The 25,928-nt window shown below is 47.3% G+C and overlaps 1 protein-coding gene across 1 annotated transcript in view; it reads right to left on the bottom strand.

Annotated features, from left to right (window-relative positions):
• Positions 1-2,338: 2,338 nt before the first annotated feature.
• MCC (MCC regulator of WNT signaling pathway) overlaps positions 2,339-25,928 on the bottom strand; it is a 332,143-nt gene continuing 308,553 nt past the window's right edge. Inside the window, exons 14-16 of the mRNA XM_013005658.2 lie at positions 25,016-25,116; positions 9,220-9,342; positions 2,339-6,318 (exon numbers count right to left, since the gene is read on the bottom strand). Of these exons, the coding sequence (XP_012861112.1) occupies positions 6,138-6,318; positions 9,220-9,342; positions 25,016-25,116 (405 nt within the window). The 3' untranslated portion in view covers positions 2,339-6,137. The remainder of the gene's footprint in view (positions 6,319-9,219; positions 9,343-25,015; positions 25,117-25,928) is intronic.

Below are 25,928 nucleotides of genomic sequence, written 5' to 3'. Positions count from 1 at the left end.
GACTTCCATTTTTATGAGTTATTAGCAATTTTTTCCTCAGTAACAAAAGCGAGCTGTTTTCCTACATTTTTGTGTGTGTCTATATTTTTGATGTTTGTGTAAAACTACACTTTAGTAATTATCTTGTAGAAATCATCTTTGTTAAATATTGACTCATCTGAGATTTATGTACAATTCAAACTTTAAAGATTATCTTTTGCCTAGTCTAAATAAAAGCATAAAATTTAGTTTGAAAGGAAAAAATACCAATTTCTCTTAATACCTTGATAAGACTTTTACATATACTGTGGAGAATAGGTAATGTTCATGGAAGATACAAGAGCCATGATAAGTGATTTTGAGGGAGACCTACAAAAATTGGTAGAAAAAGTTGATACAATGGTTCTACTACATAGATTCAATTAAGAAAACTGGACTTTATATAAACCTCATTAGTCATTTTATATGAAATGATTTGATAAATAAAAGCAATGTTTTGTTACTTTTATCTTCTAGGGCATTGTAACGCTTAGGGAACGACTATAAGTAAACCTTCAAGTGACTTGTCTCTTGTAAGGAAGTTCTGGGTGCTGCTTTTGTGTGTGTGTCAAGAATTTAGGGGGACTCATGAGTGGGGGAAAAATGCCCTTTGAGCTTGCCTTACACTTACAAGAACAGACATCTTTAGAACAGACTGTGGGTTTTTAATACATTCTGGCTGAACCATAACATAGTCTCTTTCCCTCAGTGCTAAAGGGTAAGAACTAGATCGAAATGTTTGCTGGATTGTCCTTCCAACCAGTTAGTGTCAACCTACCCACAGGAGCAGCTCTCCTCTGTCCTTTAGGGATGCCGGGTCAGAATATGGATGGCAGGTAGCACACAGGACAATAGTCTTCGTTGAGAAAATGAGTAAAGTTCTATGTTGTTCCAGGTATTGTAAACTGATGCAAATAAGCCCAGTTTAGAAACTTAAAAACCTTTTATAAAATTCAATTTGAGTTTTGGAAATTTTCTCTTGTATTTTGTTAAATGATTGTTCAAATACTGGCTTTCTGTAAGAGCATGTTAGATTTAGACTATTTGTAGTGCCATATTAATAAAAAATTGTTTTGAGCAGTTTTGGTTACTACCTTAACCTGGTTTCTGCTATTCACTACTTGCTATTTGGGTTCCTAGTTGGTCATCTTTTGGTCTTAGCTCAGCCATCTGTGGACTATGAGAGATGACCAGGAGAGCATGTTGTTAAAATGAAAATGGAATGAGTGTATTACTTTCTAGCTCTGGTGGAACCGATGGCTGTGGGTGATTAGAAATTGGGCGGTTAACAGCAAGGTCAGCAGTTCAAACTCACCAGCCACTTCCATGGGAGAAAGAGAAGTCTGCTTGAAAACCTTATGTAAGGTAGTTAAGAAGTGGAACTGATAGCAGTAGGTTATATATGCTCACAAACAACTGGTTGTTGCTTTAAAGCAAGAGTGTAGTGGTGGCCTTGAGATGTTATGTAATTTCTAGTACTGTTTAAATGTGTGCCATATAGGCTGCTTAGCTGCTCTCAGAGCGGGAAGATACGCATTCTTCTCCATTAGAGTCCTAAACTCTTTGCTAAAAGTAGCCAAGGTATTGATAGTCTTAATGCCAAAGATGGCTTACTTTAAGAGTACAAATTTGAACTTAGTGATAGTGTTCCTTTAACACACAGGTTGCAAAGCTGCTTGCTATTTCTAGTAGTCCTGATTTTTTTGCACTTTCAATTCTTGATATTAAACAATTCTTAGATAACTTCACATTTATGTTAACTTGTTGTAAGAATGAAACCAAATAAAGTTTCTTTGGATGTTGGGCTTTTTTACTTCATATCTTACTTCTAGTTGCTGTGGAGGTGGCCCAATTGCTGGCGCCTCCATAGGGTTTTCAGTGGCCAAGGTACCTTGAGTGGCTTCCCAGCTCGCAACTTTCTGCCTAGCAGTTATGTGTTAGCTGTTAGTGCTGCCTGGGGATACCCCCGCTGTAATGGGAAGCAACACAGGTTTCATATTTACATGTTGTACAGAAGAACAGCTTTACTGTTAATACATCATGGCATTAGAAATATTTATTCAGAATATAAGAATGTTTGTAAAATATTATAAATGTCTCTGTATAAATAAATGGATTTTTAAAAAACAATTCTATATCCAATAACACAAAGTAGCTATTTTACAGCAGCTAAAAACTAAAGCCATCTGGAAACATTTAAAGCCATCCATACAAATGAATCTAAAAAAATTACAAGGTATATAGTACAGTGTTAAGTCGCAGCTTAAAACAAGCAGTTCAGTACAAACAAACAGTAGAACAATACTGACAAATGCAAAACTTAGTCAAATGTGCTTTAATAACTGACAGTACTTCAAGCTGGTTTTTCTAATTCAAGTGGTATAAAAGAAACACATTTTCAAATAATAGGAAATCTAATCTCATGCAAAGTAAATAAACCCTGACAAAGTGTCTAACAACTGATTAGAGCTCGAAATAAAGCTAACATGTTTTACCATCTTTGCATTAGATTCAAATAAAAGCAGATCGGGGGCCCTCCTTCACTTGGCAGCCCTTCCATGAGCACTGTTACGTGGGTATTATGAGTTCTACAAACTGAACATTCTTCCATATGGGTTGGATTTGGGAAAAAGTGCAGAAGTAGATAGAGCAAAAATTATTCAGCTAAGCCAGAGCACCAGTGCTCGTTTAGGGCCATTTTGGAGGAGCTTGCTCTGCCGATAGGCTTATGGTTATCCAACAGGTACATGTAAATATGAGTATGTGGGTGCAGGCACAGGTATTCGTTGAAAATGCATTATGTATCTCCTTAGACAAACACTTCCAACACTGGATTAACGATTGTACTGTTAAAGGGATGATGATTTTTCTTTCATATGCAATGTGGCAAGAATTTATCTATTAGAAATCCTCACCAAGGATGTGTAATGGTCTGTGAACCATCTTCCGCTGTACTGTGTAAGCACACATAGGCATGAAGAGTTGCTCTTCAAAGTGCATCCTTTTCTGCTTGCTTATAGTTTAAGAGCCACTGCTGGCCCAGTGGTGCTCTGTTTGGTGCCAGCAGCCAGCATTAATTATATTGGTATTTCTGGTTCTAATTCTAAAGTCAAGCACTTGGCAGCCAAGGCATCTCTTTTAGTGAAGTGTGTGAAATAGATGCAGAGTTAACCATCAGATCTATATAAACACAGTTTCGATTAACCTAGGGTAGGATTTGGATTAACCTCCAAAAAAACAAACAAACTGCAGCAAAGGCATCCTTTTCATTCTGTAAAGCTATACCTGTTCTACAAGACAGTTCCCAGCTTCCTTCTGGACGTGCGAGATCAGCAAGCCTCGTTAAAAGGTGATGACTCTAGCATTTCTAATTAAACAGAAAATCAGTTGCTGTGAATTTTTTCCAGAACATTTTATAGTGTTATTCTACAACACTGTCACTTACGCAGAAAAAAAAATTGACTTAACAGCCCCCTTTCCTCCAACCCCAAACAAAACTTGTGGCAACCCTATGGCAAGCTAATGGACATTCAAGTGCATAATTCTCAGAAATGTTTCCTCAGTCTGGATTCTTTGCAGCTATAGATCTGTCTGCTACCTCTCCTGTAGCTGTAAACTTACTCAACAGGATGTTTTTTCCTTTTCAATTCTTTGTAGACTGGCTGGGTCATACACTGACACATTTGAAAACAATAAACTCGTGGAGGGAATGCATTGACTGTTATTTCTGCAGTTTGGAGATTGCATCACTTCATTTAAAATCTGAGGATTAACCCTAGATTCTTCAGATTTAATTGATAGGATTGAAAAAAAATTGCATGGTAAGTTCTGGACACTAGAAGCTCTTCTGGAGTTAGGCCAATCACAGGCAGTCTGTGTACAGCTGGGAAACAGGAGCCTTTGAAAGAATTTCACGTTTCCCTCAATCCCTATCTAAGTGTTGTTAAGGAGGGAAAGCCCCATAGGCTCTAAGTCCGACAGCCTGTCAAGGCTCTTAATTTAGACTTTTCTAAGGTCCCTGTTAAGTACGGCTGCATGCTTAGAAGATATAGTAAGAAGTACGTGCATCTGAAAGGAGAATGGAACAATTATGTTTAACTCACACTTAATTTTTTATTAACCTAACATTCTAGTTTCAGGCAGCATGGATATTACCTTCAAAAACCTGACACACTAGCAGATGAGAATGAATGTTAAACAGTTAATTACCTCCACTGGCAAAGAAGTCTCTTTTGCCTGAACAAAAGTCTTTGTTGCCTCGGTCCACTTTGTTTGCTTCAATTGAGCACAATTGAACAGTGACAAAGCACTGCCAGGGACCCGTGAAATGGGTCCTTCTCTCGCCCCTTTTATCAGGAGCTACAGGCTGAACAGAGAAGGGGATTGCCGAAAGTGTAACCACTGGGAAAACTGGAAGACAATTAAAAATACAAAGACCCCAGATGTGTTATCTTCTACAAGTTAGAACCCAAACGACTTCGTACCCTTGAGGGGGACGTTCACTTGAACAGCTCCTGTCTGGAGAAAAACTCAGGCAGAGTCTAGCATCCTGGGGCCAGCACCTGCCATCATTTATGTAACTGCACTCTCGGGAGGCCTCAGAATGATGCATAACTAAGGGCTGGTTGGTTCACCTTTGACAAGAGTTGTGTATTAACAGGATTTGAAAAATACCAGGGAAGGAATAAACCATTAAAAAATCTTTTATTCTATATTGTTTATAAATGCAACACTTTTTGCCTGAAACATAGTTTTCACCCACTCGCCACGTATTTGAAAACATTAACTTGAAGTATAAACTCAAAATAAGGCCAGGTAGGATCAGTAATGGCCCCGGGGTCCAGGATGGCAGAACCTCTCGTCTAAAGTATAAGGGTGGGTTCTCTTATATAAGCCTTGTCAGCATTTTGCTTGGAATTTCATTGGTTTCAGGGTGAAAGGAGGCCTTCGCCACCATTCTAGAAAAGACTTATCAGGTTTGGTGGAGGATCAGCACAAACAAGGGCTATGACAATGGGCTCAAATGTTACCAGTGACAGCCAAGGGTGCATGAGGCATGGGTACTGTTTCATTCTGCTCTGCGTAAGGCTGTCACAGTGGCTGACTCGATGGCAGCCAACCTCCACCCCTCCCCCTCACCGGCTGCCCCTCCATGCTGCAGGGAGCAGTGGGGTCAGTAGCAGTCTTTTCAAACGAGCAGCCTTGGGACAGCCTCTGGCTCTTGGAGACAAGTTCAGAATGACATATATCCACATGTGGATGAGTTTTGATTCCTACAAAACAGCAATTATGTCGTGCTCTGGACTAGAGAGAAAAGTACTTTAAAAATGGTTCCCTGCTCTCGAGGAAACTCCTGATAAATTTGTAGTTCCACTGTACTTGTCATTAACATTCTCACCTCTAATTCTTGGCTCCACTGGGCAAGGGAATGTCAGTCACGAGTTCCCATTGTATCCTTTGCCCCCAGTGTGAAAGGCAGAGGGAGACTCCATTCTCTCAGTACAGAACTGGTCCAGCACAGGCTTGTACTACTTAAACTTTAGGATATAAGTTTAATATAAGACCGATACATTACCTTCTTGTGACCTGAAACCACAACAGAACCATGTTTGAGACATGGGTCTCGGAAACCAAAGCCTTGTTGCAGTCTCCAACCAGCAGCTCTGCTAGAGGCTAACCTGTCAGTTTTCACTGAAGGAACAAAGAGGAGAATTTTGGGGAACCAGAAGCTAAACCCGTTGTCTACCAAAAAGAGAAATAGAAAATGGAAAATCATATAAGTAAATGGCTGGAATTTCACAGCTGAACAACCTCGAGCTCACAAAAGGCAGGAGACGAGAAGCAAGTGCTGAAAGGAGAAGCCGGGTACTACTGCTGAGCACAACATGTATGTACATGCCATCTGTGGGCCTGGGAGGGAGGAGCAGCACCCCACCCGTCTGGATACAGTCCACCCAAGAGTCCCCGGGGCTGCCCAGCCTCGGGCTGAGCTGACCTACCTGCCCAGCTTCCCTGTTCTGATTCTCCCAAACAGGTACTCTGCCCCAAAGACCCTCCTTCCCCTGGTGGCCTGCTACAGCTTGGCTTCTGCAGGCATAACGTTGGTGCTGGAAAGGCTGTTAGAGTGAAGTTTCATTGGTGTGTGGCCGTGAGTTCTCCTCCTCTAGGAGAGCTATTCTTTGTTTGAGCATCCTCACTTGGGTCTCGTGCCTTTCCACCATGGCCATCATCTGGGATTCCAGCTTCTTCAATTTATTTTGATGCTTCTTCTTTGCTTTCTCATAGGCAGCCACAAGGTTGCTGTATGGGAGTGGGGGAAATGAGAATGAAGAGCATTAAGACATAGCCTGTCCCATTTGATAACCAGGATTATATTAAACCACTCAAATGCTTCCTGAAAAACCTAAAATCAGGCGATTAGAGGCAGCACAGAACCAGTATTTCAGCCCTCATGGCCACTCATCTATTTGTCATAACCATTATTGCTTCAACTCAACTGTTCAGGATTTGTCACTTAACACCTTAGGAAGGGGTTTGCACGAGTTAAAATCAACTAGCCAAACCCAGAATACATAAGCAGAAAAGTCAGCTGAATTATAAAAATCTTATTTAAATACAGATAAACTGTTCCATGGTTGCTTCCACAAGATGGTCAAGTTTAAGTTCCCGGGTGTCCATAGGCTTTCACATCTAGGTGGTCTCATCTAGGATGAGAACAGAGGTTTCCACTGCTTGGACTCCCCCTCAGTTTGGGGTAGTTCGAAGCATTTAATTAGGCCACTGGGAACAGACCCCCCATGAACTGTGGCATTGGGGAGGCAGAGGGTTGAGTGGGTAGGCCCATGTCAGGGTTAGTCCAGGGCTGAGGAAGGCCAGCTGCCTTTTCTGTTCCCGTATGATTCCCCTAGTTCCTTCCATGGACCCCTTTCACAGTGCTAAACGGGTGGCTCGAGGGCTTCTCCAAGGTTCATCTGGGGATCTTCGAGGCCCTTTATGTTTCAGCCGTGTATCTGCGAGGCTGGGTTTTCCTGAGTGCTTCAAACAAAACAGTACATTTAGAAGCAGATGTGAGAATCCATTGTCTTCTATTAAAGTGAGAAATGCAAAGATTAATAAAATTTTGTAAAACAGTGCCATTCTAAAAGTATGTAGAAACCAAAGCTTATTTGATGGGGGGGGGGGGAGACTACTTAATGGGCACTGAATTTATGTTAAGGATGGTGGAATAATTCAGAATTTAATCAGTGTCAATTATACATGTAAAAATGGTTGAATTGGCAAATGTTATGCTTTATGATTAATAAAACTGCCACTCTTATTTTTCTGACAGCTGCTTTTTTAAAAGTCTTTTGTGTTTCTTAGAAACTTATTATCTGTAAATTAATAAATATCTATTTTGGCCATTTTAATTTCTAATATAATAAGGGTCACCAGATACAATGCACACAAAAAATGCTCTTTTGAGACTTTTGTTTTTTTATGAGTGTAATGGGTTCCTGATCCCAAAATGGTTGAGACTGCTGCCTTAGATGAGTGCTTCCCAAAGTGTTTTACAAAGTGTTGCTCATATGACAAGGTACCCCAAAACATTATGAACATGTGGCTACCACCCAAAGCAATTTATCTGAGGGAGTACCCCCCAACTACCCAAGTTATGTATTTATGTTTTTTTTACAAAACAACCTTACTCTCCATTACACTTAATACATTTGTCAAATCTGGGATTCCATTCTTGGAAACATTTTTCAAACTCATCTATTTGGATGGCTGACGGCACCTCTCTTGTTTTTTTTCTTCACCTCATCTATTTGGTCAAATCCCTGTCCTTTCATGTCCTTCATTAGTGGAAATAAAAAGAAGTCTTACAGTGTGAGGTCAGGTGTGGGGCAAGAGAGGCCTGCTGGTTTTTGCTCAGAGGGGTCACTGAGATGGCTGCATGAGCAGGTGCATTGTCGTGGTGGCAAAAATAGTCCCTCTTCTGCCACAAATCAGGTCTTTTTGTCTCACACTGTTACACAATCTTTTCAGAACCTCTAAATCAGACGTCCTCAAACTACAGCCCGCGGGCCACATGTGGCCCACTGAGGACATTTATCTGGCCTGCCAGGTGTTTCTGTCCTTTTTTACTTCAAAATAATGACATAAAAAATTTCAATTTCACTTGACTTTTTTGGGGTGAGGTAATGATGGTGTCTTCCACAAGCATGATTGATGTTTGCTTTTGGGATCATAAGAATAGCACCATGTCTTGTTACCAATGAGACCTTGGAAAAAATGTCTGGGTCACTTCAGAGCTGTTCTTTCAAAGCACGGCATGTTTCCACTCAATGCTCCTTAAGCTGGTCAGTCAGAACCTGAGGCACAAATTTCGCAGCGACTCTTCTGATTCTCAAAATTTCTGTTAAAATTCAGTGATTCCAAGATAGTCCCAGATAACTTTCCCATCTCTTCAATGGTCTGTCATCAATCTTCAAGCACAAATGCATGAATTTTGTCTATATTTTCATCTATTTGGAAGTTGACAGACATCATACACTTGAGTTTTTCCCATAGCGCAGTCCTTGTAAGTTGTGTTCAACATCAGAATAGTTTCTGAGGCATTTTTCTAGAGCAGGAAACAAAATTTCACAGCCATACACTGCTCTCGTAAATCAGCCATCACAAAAAATGAGGTTCAAGCTAAACTGCTTTTATGAAAAAATTCACTGTGACCAGAGAACTTTCCCAGGTGACACCACTGGATGCACTAACTCAGAGTGGGTTGCTTAAGCTCACCTAGTGGGAAAAATGCTTACTATGGGGGGAAAAAAATACTATGAAAGTTCCACTCCAGTTTTTTTTTTTTTTGGGTATCCCCTCGTAAAACATTCAGTAGCCAATGTGTTTGAAAGACAATAGCTTAAATAAATGTAAATTGTTTGTTTACCATATGACTCCTCAGAAAGGTCAATACATGAAATAAAGCACGAGAGGATACCGTGAGCAATGTTTTCCAAACAGGGCCCATCTGACCAAGCTTTCTTAGGACGTGTACAGGGGAACCCCTGGATAATGCTGCTGGAGGAGAGACCAGGCTCTGGAAGGGGCCCTGGGGGAAACACTGTTGGTGTGCAGGGATGTGGACATGTTCTCTGCCTGGGGCTTGTCTACACGTAGCATCCACCCAAGTACCAGAATGAGCCGACAAATACAGACTGTTACCTGTTGGCCCGTTTCAGGTCATTAACGAACTCTGCTGACTGCTGGTGTCTAATCTCGCTGCTCTTGGTGAGTCTTTCCAAGGCGCTCACCAGCTCTTGAACTCTGGACTTCAACTTCTTTTCTCTGCATCAAGGAGAGACAACCCAAGCTGAGTAACTTGAGATGCTGGTGGGGGTGGCCCCTGGATGGTGGGGAGGAGGGGGTGGGGAGTGGGTTTAACTTGCCAAGTCCAAAGGCAAAAGTATGAAAAAGAAACTACTCAAAGACCAAGAGCGGCACTGGCCTCTCAGCAGGAACACCTTACCCCACTTCATTCTCAAAGGCCACCTGAGCCTGTTCCTTTAGAAATGTGGTCATGTCAAAAAGGAACAAGTCAGGAATTTCTGTTATTACTCTTCCAGATGGGAGACAAGCTAATCTTTGGAAGTTACTGTATGTTGTTGGCATACGGACCCTCAGCAGGCTGCCCACAAACCCCGGTCTCCCCGCTTCCCCAAGACGCCCAAGCACGAGCCCCGCAGAGGTGCCGGAATGCCATCTGCCCGCTTGTGCTGCCCACCCAGACCCACCCAGACGCAGTTAAGATCCTTGAGACCACACTGAGCCTGCCCGGCTCAAGCCACACAAAGAGGTGGTAATAGAGGAAGTGACACTACGTTCCTCATTTTTAAAATTCTTGTTTCCCTTTAAGGAATTTGCACCCTCATATGATAATTCTCACTCTGGGCAACAGAACCCTTGATAACTTATAATTATTATTTTGTCATGTCTTACACCGTCCGACATCTCCATTCACCCACTTTTCTGTTGTCCGTCCCCAAGGGAGGAGGTTATGTGTAGATCCTTGAAATCGGTTCCCCCTTTCCACCCCACCTTCCCTCCACCCTCCCCGGTATCGCTACTTTTCAGCACATTTTTTATGCAGTTTTTGTGGTAAAATTAGGTAGGTTGGCTTATACTCCAGTATATATGTTAATCAAGGGGTACATACTATGTAAATGCCTTGCAATTGTTTGTAAAAAGTGACTGACATTCATGAGGTTTAGAGGGGCAACGGATATAAATGAAAAAGATCATTTTTAGGAGTATAGCGTTTTGCCCAGGAGCCTGGTAGTGTAGTAGTTATGTGTTAGGCAAGGTCTTAAGTTTGAAACCACCAGTTGCTCCCAGGGAGAAAGAAAGGTTTTTCTACTCCTATAAACAGTTAGTCTTGGAAATCCACAAGCAGTTCTAACCCTATCCTATAGGGTCACTATGGGTCAGAACCAACTCCATGGTAGAGAGACAGAGACCTTTGCTGTGGGGTTAATTCTGACTCAGAGTGACCCACAGGACAGAGCAGAACTGCTTCCTAGGGTTTCTAAGGCTGTAAAGCCTTATGGAAGCAGACCGCCTCATCTTTCTCGTGGGGGCCACTGGGAGGTTTGCACCCACCAACCTTGTGCCTAGCAGTCCAATGCTTGTGCCACCAGGACCCCTTATTTGAACACATACAACTGAAAATTCACACTAAAAACGGACTCCACTGGCGGGAATCTCCATGGTGGTGAACGCTGCCCACAGGAGGGGTGTGGGGTACATTCATTTTGTACTTCACTCTTTCACACTGCTTGGGATGTTTGCAACTTTGTGATTTTCTAAGCTGGTTTGTGAGATAGGCTCTTGTTAGGAAGACCATGTGCAGGTGGCTTGGGCCAGCAGAAACGTTTCTGCCAGGAGGCGCAGTGGTGCAGGCCCTGGCTCTCCTGGGCCTTCAAACAGCTAGTCTTCCGGCCCTTAGTCACCACGGGGGCAAGGCAGTCTCTGATTAATCAAGAAAGGAAACAATGCAGAAATCCACACCAGGGTGAGGATGGCAGGGGCCGGGGAACCTAGCAACCAGCCTGGTCTCCCTGACTCAGTTGACGGTATCCTCCCACCCTTACTGGGTCTAGCCCCAGCGCCAAGCAGGAGGAACAGACCGGCAGAGCTTCTAGTGAAAGTGGCCCCCACTTGCTGTGGAGGCACTGCTCTCAGTGATCTGCAGTCAGCTCACGCCTGGCTGCAGTTCCCACAGGATCCCAGAGGGGCAGCATTTCCCACCAGAAGTGAGAATGGCATCTTGGACTAAGCAACTCACTCACCCCACCCCCCAGTCCCCAGCCTCTTCTCAGCCTAGTGAGCAGACCTTGGTGGCTGCGGGAGGAAACAGATTTCAGACTCACTTCCACGGAGTCTATTCCGACCCATAGGGCCATAGTGGGCAGGGTAGAACTGTCCCCGTGGGTTTCCAAGGCTGTATGTCTTTACAGGAGCAGAATGGCAGGAGGGTTTGAACTGCTGACCTTGCAGTTAGTAGCCCAGAGGGTAACCCTGCTAAAAAGAAAAGGGAGGCTTCTTTGTTCTGTAGGAATCCTGAGTGGCTGAGCAATTGGCTACTAAGTGAAAGGTTGATTCAAACCCATCCAAAGGCATCTTTGCAAGAAAGGCCTAGTGATTGAAGCCGGGCGAGCATAGCTCTGCTCCGCACACCTGGCTCACTCCCGAGCTGGAATCAGCTCAAAAGGCAGCCGGTTTGGTATGGTTAAAATTTTGATGCTGTTTTGATGACTTTTCTGTATCATTGTAAAGTTGAAAACAGGAAAGAATTGAACATGTATCCATTAAGCCAATAGGAAATTCTCACACACACACACACAAATTACCCAGAGCAATACCACCTCCTCCCTCCCCCATCCAGTTGTAATAACCACATCTCCAAGACTGGGAGGGAACCGAAACCCAGGGTGACACAAAGGCATCTAGGGCCTAATGGGACCGGATGCAACCTTCTGAACCTAGCAGGCTCCAAAGGAGGTCAGAACCCCAGAGGACAGGACTTGTCCCAGACCTGCCATCCCGGTTAGGGGTGGCTGCTCTCTGCTGAGAGCTTAGAGCTGGCCCAAGAATGTCTCAGGCCTCAGGAAGGGAGGTGGAAGAGAATTTATGGCAATCCCCCCCCCACCCCAAGAAAAGAACGAGGTTGATTTACTCAAGGATATAGGCACATGGCCAAACCTCAGACTTGAACCTAAATCTGGACTATTTTACCTGTTTCATTTCAGGGAGATGGGCACCTGCAGTAAAGAAACCACTTACCCGACTCCAATATGCTAACCCCCAGCAAGGTCACGGCCTCTCCCCACTGTGCCTCAGGCAGCAGCCACTAGCCCCTAGCTCTGGTAGAGCCAAACTGAGATATGCTCTAAGTATAAACAAACACTGGAAGTGGAAAATTTACTACATGGAAAACATTTAAAGGAAACCCCCAGCTGCTCCAAGGAAGACAGATGAGACCGTCCCACCCCATAGTCACAGCCGCCGAAACGAGGAGGGCAGTGGACTCGGTCCTGTAGGGTCGCTGTGAGTCAATCATGTGATGGCAGCGGAGTTTGGGTTGGTTAAACCTCTATTCAACTGGGCTGTTCTTGGGCCCATTTCAGATGATCAGTTTGGGTGGAGGCATTGAGTGGATAGTGTCCCAGGTGGTCTTTGTCCTCAGGCACATCTGAGGCTCTTCATCTGGGTGATGAGCTCCCTGTCCTGGGAAGGTCAGGGCACGTTCACATGCACAGCTGTTTGCCGCAAGTCCACAGCATGTATCAGATCCTTAAAGGACGACTGAGAAAAGCCATGACCTACACCTGCTCCTCAAAGCCGTTCCTAAAATGACCAATAGGGTCTCCACCGCTCACCGCTCCTTCGAGGTCCTAACTCTAATTGGCTTTCAGGTAAGAAAGAATCTATGTGGTTTATGCAAATAAGGTTAAAACGAGAACTTTCCGAGGCTGTACACAGAAGAGAAAATAAAAATTCAAGAGCGTACTTTCCACTTGCCCATTCTCCAACAACGCATTTATAAAGGCAGTCTCGAATCGAGACTGTATCCAGATCTCCATCCGCCCTTGTCCCAGTAGTCTCAACGACTCACTCCCAGCCAGGGGTCAATTCTGAGGCCTAGCGGCCCGATAGGAAAGGGTAGAGCTTCCCGTGGGGTTCCAAGTGTAAATCCCCATTCGCACTAGCATAGGCACTCGGAAACAGAATCCAGCTGCACGAAATACAAACACAACTGGGAGGGGGAGGGAAGGGGGAGGGGGAAAATAAGCAAATGAGGGCTAAAGTAGAGGGCAAATGTTTTGAGATTGATGAGGGCAACAGGTGTACATATGTGCTCGACTCAATGGATGTACGTATGGACTGTGATAAGAATTGTACGAGCCCTCAATAAAATAATTTAAAAACAAAACAAAACAAAAACACAACTGGGGGAGTCCAGCAGTGCCATGGAAACCCAGGTCATGACGCAGCACGCGTGTGTTCCCGTGCCAAGGTTTTCCACCCCAGCATGCCCACGGCTCCCTGGAAACGAGGCTGTTTCCACTCCGAAGGTCCTCTGGATTTTAGTCTGACCATACTGGCCAGGAAGGACGTTTCCCTCTTTCTTTTTACAAAATTGAAACAATCTTAAACGGGACCGGGCGTGAAAACACACTGAAATGTGAGTCTCCGTGCAGTAAGTGTAGTAGGCTGGGCGGGAGACTGAGGGAGCTAGGTGAGCACGGGAGGCCTTGCCCGGAAAGATGGCATTTGAGTGATCACCGAAGAAACCGTATTTTCCCGGAACTTCAAAGACAAGCAGCAGCACTCTGTGATCAAGGCGAGCCCGGCTAGAAGGAAGTAGTAAGTGGCCTTGCTGCTGGGCCGGAACCTTTCCAGGAGCTGTAATCAGACGGAACCAGGGGGAGTCCCAGCCAGGTAGTCACAGACCTGGAATGCCTCCGTAATCACTAATTACACTGAATTAGCCGCTAGTCCTTGAAAGAATTGTCTGCACATGCAGTTTGCCTCTTTTTCACCCTTCAGCCCCGGTCAGCCTCCCGTCTGTCTCCACTGAAACTGCTGGCCAAGGTCATCAGTGGTCACCACACTGGTCACTTTGTCCTCATCTCGCTTGACCCATCAGCACCTGCTCACAGAGGCGACCGGTCCACTCCATGCCACGAGCTTCTGGACGCCGGCTTTATGACGCAGGAGCGTCTGCATTGCATGTGCTCTACTGACTATGGTTCCTGTTGCCTCTACATGTCCTGTGTCATCTTTTACATGTGATGCTCTTTCCTTAAAATAAAATTCCAAGAGTGTACTTTCCACTTGGCCGTCGAGACGAGAGAGTACCCAGGTCGGCATTTCCGTGACTCTCACACACTCACCGATTCTCTCCCTTCCCACTTCCGTTCCTAAAACGACCAATAGGGTCAACACCTCAGATCTGTAGACCCCTGGGCTTGTCGACTGGCCATTTGCACTCGCTGAGCATTTTCAGGTGACCAGGCCCAAAGCTCTCACTTGGATAAGCACAATAGCCTCCGAATGGTTTTGTCACAGCGCAGCTGGGGTAATTTCTTTTTTTTAAAAATTATTTTATTGAGGACTCGTACAATTCTTTTCAGTCCATACATTCATCCATTGAGTCGAGCACATATGTACACCTGTTGCCCTCATCAATCTCAAAACATTTGCCCTCTACTTTAGCCCTCAATATCATTTGCCTATTTTTCCCCCCCTCCCCCAAATTTCTTAAAAAGACAAATCCAATCGTACGTCTGCCTTTCAGGGCATTTCACTTACATTTGAAATAAAATCGGTAGTCTTACTTTGACCAATAAAATCCTGCTGGCACTGACCCCTTGCTAACTCCCCACCCTTCTCACTGGAGTCCTATCCATTGGAAGCACACAGCAGGGCTCTCTGTGCTTGGCGGGCATTTCCCCCACTCTGCTGCTTCTCAACACAGCTCACACATCACCTCCTCACCATCCCACCCAACTAACCCCCCCTGTTCTCCCACCACCCCCACCCTGAATTACTACACTGTGTGTGGCCCTCCGTCATTTCCTCCTCGGCACCGCCATTCCACATGTTATGAGAAACATGACATGAGTTTCCACATGTCATTAGCAGTATTCACATACACAAGGAAACCCCCAGTTACTACATCACATCACCCCATTTATTGTTTAACAATATAGTACTTTATTGCTACTAAAGAACTTGTTTCAATAACTTTGTCTTCAATAAAAATATAAATCAAGATCCCTGCCATTTCAACTCCAATTGAATTCAAACATCTAAAAATAGATCTGAAGGCTGGCAGTTCAAACCCACTCACTGGTGCGATGGAAGAGGGAGGGGCCTGGTGATGGGCTTCTGGAAAGATATGGCCATGAAAACCCACTGGAGAAAGACATGAATTTGGGGAAGTCCTTTTAAACTACAAGAGTATGTCACATCACCCTACTTAGACTGTTGCTGGTGTCACCACACTCTAACAATACTTTGTCCCGAATATACAGTAAGGGGATACTAGCTATCTCTTTACCAGGAGAAACTAATTCCCACAAGCCTTTGCGGGCAGGCCCACTATTATTCTAACATACAGACAAGGCACCTGAGACACAGGAGAGACCCGTCCCCACTTAGCCAGCAGGCCTGAGGGAGCTGCGGTCAAACGCAAGCATCTATCCGTGGAGCTCATGCTTACAAGCGGCTTCCCCACCCGGGTCTCTTGTGATTCATAAAGGCCAGCTGCTGGAGCACAAGGTCAACAAGCTAGCTGGTCAAGCGCTCACACCTGTGGCGAGTGAGTGTGCTCCAAGAATCGTGGTCTGCTAGTGGCGGGGCGAAGTGTGGCTATATTTTGCCAGTCGTCGCAGCAATGAGGTGAAGGCAACAGTCTTGGCCAGCCTTTCCCAGAGCGTGGTTCTTGACTGGGACATGTGCTTGCCCATGTGCCAATGGGTGTAGTCGACCCTAATGCTCTCCTTCATGCTGCCTCCATTCGCGCTCAGGTCACTGGGTGGGGCAGATGGTTTATCCTCAACTGCTAACCAAGACACTAGCGGTTCAAGGCCACTCTGGTGCCCCGGGACAGAGGCCTGGCAATCTATTTCTGTGAAGATTACAGCAAGAAAGCCCCGAGGAACACGGTTCTGCTCTACACATGATGTCACACGGACTGGAATGGACTTGGCAGCAAGGGGAGTGGTTTGTTTTTAAATCACTTTATTAGGGGCTCATACAACTCTTATCACAATCCATACACACATCAATTGTGTAAAGCACATTTGTACATTCATTGCCCTCATCATTCTCAAAACATTTCCTCTCCACTTAAGCCCCCGGCATTAGGTCTTCATTTTTCCCTTCCCTCCCCGCTACCCCCTCCCTCATGAGCCCTTGATAATTTATAAATTATTATTCTGTCATATCTTGCCCTGTTCTACATCTCCCTTCACCCACTTTTCTGTTGTCCGTCCCCAAGGGAGGAGGTCACATATAGATCCTTGTAATCGGTTCTCTCTTTCCAACCCACTCTCCCTCTACCCTCCTAGTATCACCACTCACACCACTGGTCCTGAAGGGATCATCCGCCCTGGATTCCCTGTTTCCAGTTCCCATCTGTACCAGTGTACATTCTCTGGTCTAGCCAGACTTGCAAGGTCGAATTCAAGTTATGATAGTGGGAGTGGGGAGGAAACATTTAGGAACTAGAGGAAAGTTGTATTTTTCATCGTTGCTACATTGCACCCTGACTGGCTCGTCTCCTCTCCAAGACCCCTCTGCAAGGGGATCTCCAGTGGCCTACTAATGGGCTTTGGGTCTCCACTCTGCACTCCCCCCCAATCATTCACTATATACTAAGATTTTTTGTTCTGATGATGCCTGATACCTGAGGAAGACCACATTTGCTTATGCACCCATTTGTCTTCAGTGATCCGTTCGACACCTCGTGATCACACAGGCTGATATGTTGTTCCATGTGGGCTTTGTTGCTTCTGAGCTTGATGGCCGCTTGATTACCTTCAAGCTTTTAAGACCCCAGACGCTATGCTTTTTGATAGCCGGGCACCATCAGCTTTCTTCACCACATTTGCTTATGCACCCATTTGTCTTCAGTGATCCGTTCGACACCTCGTGATCACACAGGCTGATATGTTGTTCCATGTGGGCTTTGTTGCTTCTGAGCTAGATGGCCGCTTGTTTACCTTCAAGCTTTTAAGACCCCAGACGCTTATCTTTTGATAGCCGGGCACCATCAGCTTTCTTCACCACATTTGCTTATTCACCCGCTTTGTCTTCAGCTGTTGTGTCAGGAAGGTGAGCATCACAGAATACCAATTTAATAGAAGAAAGTATTCTTGCGTTGAGGGAGTACTTGAGTGGAGGCCGGGAGTGGGTTTTTTAAAGAAGAGCTCTCTGCTCTTTGGAACACCGGGTGAAAGACAGAGATGAGCAGAAATCTCCATTACTGGCACCCCACCAGCCTCAACTCCGTCGGTGAGCGTCAGTCTTGACCGGTGTCCTTTGAGGTCCTGCCTCTGGAGCTCAGCAGTTCAGTCATTGATAACGAACACACAGGCACACTTTGTATCCATCAACATGCTTCTTACCGATACGCATTTATGGAATTCTGTGCACAGCTTCCACTGCTTGACTGCTACTATCCATCAGCTAAATATGAGGAATCAGCAAGGAAGAGTTCAAGAAAACGGCACTTTAAAGAAGAATGGTCCTAATGGAATCGTGAGGGTTCTGCAGCTAGTGTGCTCGGCGGGGCTTCCTCTTACACGCATTCCCCTTTTCATTTCCTCCTCCGACTCCGACAGCTCAAGAACAGTATTACGTGACAGCCTCAACCCAGGGGCAACCAGCTTTACTTATTCCCTTAAGGGCTTAAAGTTGATTCCTAAAAGTCAGGGAAGATTTTTAGAGCTGGGCAGAGAGTTTTTGACTCTTGTATGTGTATCATAACTTGGAGGAGGCTTGCTGTGGTCTTCCTGTCTAGGCCATTGCTAACAGTGAAGTACTCTGGGGGCCGCTCAGTGCATTAGGGATGCAGAGAAGAGCAGAAGGTGTCAGACAGAAGTTCCTGGAAGCTGAACATTTTGATTGGAGAGGAGGAGCAGCCCGGTGGGAAGGAGACACTGAGAAAGATGAGGGGCTGGACGACAGATTCTGTTGATGGAAAACTTGGCACATGGGCCAGGAGGCTACGTTAGGTACCTCCACACAATCTTCACTGTAAGGTGTTCTGTAGAACCACATGGTCAGAGTGTGCTTTGACGAATTTTTGTGGAAGAACATGAGGAGCCTGAAGGAAAGACGTCCCATCAGGATGTGACTCTAAGTTCTGAAGTTAGTTGAAGGCCGAACTCAGGTGAAGGCCATGCAAATGGAGAGGGACTGATGGGAGTTTTGAGAGATGACACACCATGATCTGCTGACCGGAGGCAGAGAAGGGAGAAATGGAAGTTGTAGTCCTAGGTCATTCAAAGAATAGATTTTTTTAAATGTAAATTCTGGAGAAGAAGGTGACTTCAAAAGGCATGTAGAAACCTTAGAATTCCTGTTTGAGACAGATTGGGACAACTTTACCACATAGTACTTGTCATGTGCTTTAAAATAAATGAAGACAACTGCCTCGCCGAGTTCTGGTGTGAGGGGAGCGTTATACATGAACTTCTCACGTCAGTCGTCTGGGTTTCTGGCCTCTCCTATTCTAACTCACGCCACCTCTCCCGGCGGGCCCTCTGCTTGAAAACATTTTTCTTGGCTTTGTGCCACCTTAAGCTGCTGGATGCTTCAAGGTCTATGCCTTGCTTCTCTCCTGCCTAGAATCACCTGAGATGAGATTTTCTCTTGATAGCACTCTTTCTTCAATTCCAGCTTCCTCCTGGCCAATCCAACCAAGTCCTCACGGGCTTGTGCATCGGTTCAATTAGTTGACCGGGTCTCCCTCGTGCCCTCAGGGGAGGAGCATTGTCGGTCTTCCTGACTGCTCTAGGACCTCGAATCGTGCGGACAGAAGGCTGAGACATGGGGTGGGTGGGTGTGGGGGGGCACAGTGCAAACCCAGGCAGGGGAAATGATTTAAAGCAGGGGTCCTCAAACTATGGCCTGCAGGCCACATGCGGCCCGCTGAGGATAATTATCTGGCCCCGCCGGGTGTTTTTGCCCGTTTTGTTTTTTTCCCTTCAAAATAAGATCTGTGCGGTGGGGTTGGTGCACTCGGAGCTGTGGGACTGTGAGAGCGGGACGGGAACCTGGTGGCACTATGTCTTTCTGCAGCTTCTCCGGGCGAGGTTTTCCAGAATCACTTTGAACCCGCTGTCTGCGTGTGTGCCAAGTACGGCTACGAGCTGTTCTCCAGCCGCTCCAAGTACGAGCACTCGTAGCCGTGGCCAGCCTTCACGGAGACCATCCATGATGTTGCGTGGCCCCCAGTGTAATCAGCCAGATGCCTTTAAGGTGTCCTGCGGTAAATGCGGCCACCAGTTCCTCAATGATGGCCCCCAAGCGGGGGCAGTCCCGCTTCTGAATATTCAGCAGCTCCCTGAAGTCCATCCCTAAAGGCAGCAACTCTGCCTCCCAGGGGAAGTAAGCCAGCAGCCCAACCCCAAGCAGCCACAGGCATTGGTCACCCCCCTTTAGAACTACAGCCTACTGACCTTCAGGCAGGGAGGGCTGGATGATGGCGGGGGTGGGGGTGGGGGTGTTTCCTGACACGACTACCCCCTGTGCCAGGATGGGGCCGAGGGCTGGTTCATCTTGGCCTCCGAGGCTCGAGGCTGGGACTCTGGTCTTAGGGTGCCTGTGTCTTGAAGGACATAACACCCTTGGCTTCTCTCCTCAGCCTGGCGGCCCCTCCCTGCCTGTCTGGTCTCACCCCTATGAGCCCCAATTCCCAAAGGGGCTCCAGCCCTCACCAGGCAGGGCCCGTGCTGACCACCTAAGTTGTGTGAGCAGATGCAACCACTACAAGGCCATGTCCCAGTGGGGGGCTCCAGCCCGGTCACCACATGAGCTGCTCTGGTCAGATCCTCCCAGGCTCACCAGGGCACTGATGATCTGTGACCTGCTGGGGCATGCAGGCCCGTGGCACAACCCGAGTCCCTGGTCTCCATCTGTGTGGGAGAGCAGCCACTGATCCACGGTCTTCCTACCAGTCCCCGGTGGGGCCTGGGAGGTCTCGTGCCACAGTCTGTACCTGCAAGCCTGCCCCAGGAGAGTCCGTCCAGAGCTCCCGGTGGCGGCCTCACCCTCTCCAACTTTCTGAACCGATCGGCTGGAAACTAATAAAGCAAGGAGATCCAGCAGGCCGCCATGCCCATGACTGGGTCTGTCTCCACCCTTAAAAAGAAAATGTGCAGTGTGCATAGGAATTTGTTCATAGTTTGTTTGTTTTTAAAACTATAATCCGGCCGTCCAATGGTCTGAGGGACAGTGAACTGGCCCCCTGATTTAAAGAGTCCACCAAGGGAGAGACAGAAGGAAACGAGAGACGGTAAAGAGCAGAGCCCCTGCAGGCAGCCCTCAGTGACAGTCCCGCTTCTTGTGAGAAAAGGCCATCTGCCATGAAGGATGGAGATCAGGGAGTAAGAGGCTGGGGACATGGACCAAGTCCTAGGGGGGGCCTTGGCTGCAGCATCCTAAGTCAGATGAACACCTGTCCTCTAATTAACATAATGGGGAGCAAGTACCAATTCCATCTTAGCTCCTTCGAGGTGAGGTTCTGCCACTCACGTGACCACTTTGTTAAGATTAGCTTTGGCCAGGAAGAGGGACATTTTCCTTAAAGGCAGGAAGGGAGATGTGGAGGAAGAGTTGAGGAAGCTGAAGGGGCTCTTGGCTACTCAGCAAACGTGTCTGCGATGGTGGGCGGAGCCGTGGAGGCCTTCAAGACTTGTCGGGGGCTCCTGCGATGGTGGGCGGAGCCGTGGAGGCCTTCAAGACTTGTCGGGGGCTCCTGCTGCAACCCCCAGCGCAAAAAGCTCTTCTGCTCTTGGGTGCAAGCCAAATTCACCTTGAATGATCGCCAGCGCTAGAGGGGTTTGCATCTACTGTTTGAAAACTTGCATGGCTAAAAGGTCCAAGGGGCGGAAGGAAAGAAGTGCCCGTCCTCGTGAGAAGGGGCCCCAGCAGGCGATGCAGGAGTCCCACGTGGGCACATTGGAAGGAGGGTGCCTTTGGATGGGGCTCATCATGAGCCATCCACTCAGCAGTGGCAGACGGGCCAGGGGTGCTCCTACATACCCTCTCTCTGAGCTCGGGACGTAGCCCCCGGTGCGTGCCTCTTCCTCCCTCGGCAGTGCCACCTCCACGTAGGGTCACAGCCACCTTCCCCACCCCACCCCTGGGTTCCTCTGCTCACACCGGAACCCGAGCTACAGGGCTGTCCTGTGCAGCCCTCACACTGGCCTTTCAAAGACGAAAGGGGGAGTCGGCACATCCATCCCGTCCTGGGCACGGCAGCTAATTTACTGCCTCGATTTAGCATTTTACAGAACCGCTGGGCACACAGGCAGGCACGGTGGAATACACAGAGCCCCCGGGGGCAGTGACTGGCAGACTGCAGCTGCAGGAGGAGCAGGGAGGCTGGCGATCCCGCAGGGTCTGTCAGCTGGAGCCGGGCCCAGACCTCTCCGTGCTCTGCAGCTGCCCTGCTTCAGCTGTGAAGCCCCTGTGGGGGGGCTTGGCTCATCCGCCGCATGCACATGTGGGCTGCAGGGAGGTCCCGCAGCGAGTGTGGAGGTACACTGCACATGTGGGCTGCAGGGAGGTCCCGCAGCGAGTGTGGAGGTACAAGGTTGCCCCTCTGGCTTGCTGCGTGAACTTGGGCAATCACTCCGCCTGGCTGTGCCAGCCCCCGGCTGGATCACACGCGAGCAGTGCCTTGCTCCTGGCAGCCTCACGCGAGCCAGAGGGGCCGCTTCTGACACATTCATTTGACTTAATTGCAATTTTATATTTCACTTTTCTGGTGGCAAACTTGTTGGGTTTTACTTTTCCGAGGACCCAGAAGGGCCAGCCAGGAGTCCGAGCCGAGAAGGGTCTGTGATACACAGAACCCTGGCTATCCCAACGGGCTTTCGTGATGGCAACATAAGAGCGGGAAATGTTCGTGGACGTGGTCGGAACAAAGCAGGGCCAGAAGCAAACGTGTGCCCCCACGGAGCCCTGCTTTGTTCCAGAGGGAGAGGAGACTGGGAAAGACTTCTTCTTTTGCAGTAATAAATGAACAATTCTTTTGTAATAACAAAAGTAGAGTTGGCACTTGATAAAAAGGACCGCTAGCGGAAGGTCAGTGGTTCATGCCCACCCGCCACTCGCAGGAGAAAGGCGAGGCAGTCTGCTTCTGCGAAGGGCCATGGCCTCGGAGGCCCTGCAGGCGGCTGCGAGTCAGATCCACTGCCGGGTTAGGACGCTTGGAGGAGTTGGCCGTGGCTGGTCCTCCTGTTCCTCAGCCTCTTCCCCACGCCCTCACCTATACCGGCTCCCGGGTCACGCGCCCACCACTGATGCCTGTACACGCCTCTTCAAGGAGAAACGTTTCAGAAAATGCGAGTGAGATTCCCCAAACTGGTCTCAGCCAGTAGCCAAGCAGTGATGGAATACCTTCAGAAAAGAAGTTAGTTTCCACTTAATTTTTAAATATAAAAATACCTCCAGATCTCAACCCTCTGGTGTTCATATTGTAGTCCCCCATGAAATAATCATTCTGGTTTCTAAGCTAGATTTACAGTATAATTATGTTATTTCCCTTTTCCCTTTAGCCCTGCGGGTTCTTCCTTAGCTCTATATATCTGTGCCTTGATTAGAAATCCACGCTGACCGACTTAGAGGCTGGGTATTGGGAAGCCATGGGGACTGACAGACCAAATGAATTTGCTTTCTGTTCAGTCAGCAGAACCTGCTTCTTACTTATACCCAAGAGGTTTGGAAAACTTGAAAAACGTGGCGGCTTGGATTACAGACACCATATCCACGTGGCTCCTGGCGGGACCCAGGGAGTGGATTCTCAGCCCATGAGTCTCAGTCAAGCCGTTAGGGTTTGTTGAGGGGATCTTCCTGAACTGCTTGCCTCTCTCCCTCACCCCAAGTTAAGCAATTATGATGTCACGCCTCGTTAGAAGCTCGATCACCACTTGGAGGCAAGAAGAGGCATAGGGGACAGGCCTCTATCAGCAGGACAGTGAGTCCTCTAAGACCTCCGTCAGCAGGGATGCAGTACTGGCAAATCCACAGCAGTCTGTGTGCGTACCGTCGTTGTCCTCTGCCACCCCCAATTCCCAGAAAGGACGGAAAAGATACTCTCCCCCAGCAAGTTAGCAAGAAACTACAACCAGAAACTCTGAGCAGTCATAAAAATAAGAGGCAGATCCTTCCGGAAGAAGAAAGTCCTAACACAAGACAGAAACAAAACCGCCACTACACTAAACAACTCAACCACACAGGTGGTGGTTACCAGGGACGGGAGGAGCCAGACACAGGGCAGCCAGGATGGTCACCCTTGGCCACAAGCCCAGAAGATGAACTTCTACCACGGTTCCACTGACAACACCTCCCAAGGCCTGGCTACGTTATCTGAGTGGTGTGCTGTACAGGGAGTACCTGGAAGGTGCAAACAATGAACACACTTCACTGTGAATCCAAAGGTTCGAGGTTCTAGTCCACCAGCGGGACCTCAATTAAAGGCCTAGCCATCAAGTTCTGAGAAATTAGCCCCAGAAAACCCAAGGGAGCAGTTCTTGTTGTGGGCACTCAAAAACGCACCACCAGGGCATTTCAACCGTAAGGTCCAACACAGACAACAACCAATATTGAAGGAAAGCCAGCACCAAAAAAGTGAGTGAGCTATGAACTCCAACTCAGAGACATTGCATGTGAGGAAGCAAGAGTTAACAGAGCAGACAAAAGGAGATTTTAGAATAGATTCGTTCACCCAAACACACAACCGGCCAAACCCCACAGTGGAAACGGGTAAAGGAGAAGTTACCGAGCTGGAATTGCTAAGAATCCGCTTTCACAGGGCACTGCCTGACACGGCAGCCACCTGTGGCTTCTCCGACGTGAGACCCTCATTGGCAAGTGCTCTAAGTGTAAAACTATAGCCTGAATGTAAAGATTTAACATAAGAAGGCAAAATAACTCGCTAAAAAAAAATTTGATTCATGTTGAAGTGACCGTACCTTGGCCATATTGGATTTTTAAAATGATGAAAACTAATTTCAATAAAACATTCTAAAACATGAAATACAAATCTACCTCCATTTCTTCAATGAAATTCCCAAATGTCGTGCAGGAATTCTTTCCTCAACTCAGAAACCACTCCCTTCACCTGCTCTTTGTGCATGGTCCCTGCGCTGATTAGAGACAGGGGCGCCCCGTGGGAGACTCTGTGCTAGAGCACAGGACCAGCCGGGAGGGATGGCCTGGAAGCCAGAGCAGATGAAGCGACACCTTTTGCTCCTTGGGAAGAAACGCTGACTAAAAAGGAGACCGGTTTCCCAGAGCTGAATAAGTACCGGAGGCCCTTTGATAAAAAATGGTCCAGGTGCCGAAAGAAAGCATTCTCACTCAGGTTCAAATGCCCACCTCCGTCGACCCCGGTTAACAGGGGCCTGGAGGTTCCTGCCACGGAGCAGCACAACAGAACACGGAAGAGCAGTGTTTCTTGTTGGCTGATGAAACGGCAGCCTCATACTTGCCCCTCTCCCTCCCCTTTCCAAATGCCAGGCATAAACAGTTTTTCCATGCTGGCCCCACGTCAGGGCAAGGGCAGCACCTGTCACCACCTCCTCATTCCCTGGCAGGGGGTCCTGACCCAGGAAGAGCAGCCGACAGAAGCAGCCAACAGAAGGTCAGACAAGCTGCGGTCTTAGAACAAACTCCTGGCCCAGGTGGTGAGGCCGTCAGTCCGTGCGTGCTTGCTTACCTGCGGATGGCGTTGGTGAACTCTGCAGCCAGCTCGCTCTCGTTGCACGCCGTCCTGAGCTCCGCCAGGGACAGGGCCGGGGAGGGAGCATCAGCACCCTCCTGAGAAGGACAAACACATTCTGTTACACTTGGAACCCCCACTGAGAGAGCACCCTGGAACCGGCATCGGCCTTGCAGCCAAGCACCCGAGGCACACAGCACCTGGTTCACTTCCTCATGGGTGCACACAGCACCCTTAAAGCATGCCATAGGGCAAAGTCTGGCAGAAAACCCAGAAAAGTCTCCTCTGCTCCCAAGTATCAGGGACCTTCCCAGGCTGGCCAGTGGGCAGTGGTGAAACCTAGTGTGTTCTGAGCGCTGAGTGCCAGATACTGGTCTATGCACTCCACACACACCCCCACTGATCCCAACAACAACTAAGTGCTAAGGCAAGTGCTACTATTATTATTATTATTATTTTTATTGTGGTAAAGATATGTAGTGAACAGAACATCTGCTAGTTCAACAATTATCCAATGTACAATTTTATGGAATTTCTCACTATTGGTCAACCATTACCTGTATCTGTTCCCAAATTTTTCCATCACTCTTAACAGAAACTCAGTGTTCCCTAAGGGTTGATTCCTAATTTTCTCACCTGTCTCTGGTAACCAATCATTAATAAACTTTGGCCTCCCTGCTCGATATGCACCCTCAGGAAGGAAACACAGAAGATAAAGGTGTTACAGCAAAGTATGGGGGAGAAACTAGATGGTGGCTGGCTATTGGAAAGAATAGCGTCTGGGGTCTTATAGGCTTGTTTTTTAAAAAAAAAATCATTTTATTTGGGGCTCATACAACTCTTATCACAATCCATACATACATCACTTGTGTAAAGCACATTTGTACATTCATTGCCCTCATCATTCTCA

This window comes from Echinops telfairi, unplaced genomic scaffold (assembly GCF_000313985.2).
Source record: "Echinops telfairi isolate 266 unplaced genomic scaffold, ASM31398v2 ScPeMD7_7469;HRSCAF=8507_1, whole genome shotgun sequence".
NCBI lineage: Eukaryota > Metazoa > Chordata > Mammalia > Afrosoricida > Tenrecidae > Echinops > Echinops telfairi.
This window is presented reverse-complemented; position numbering and strand designations above follow the sequence as displayed.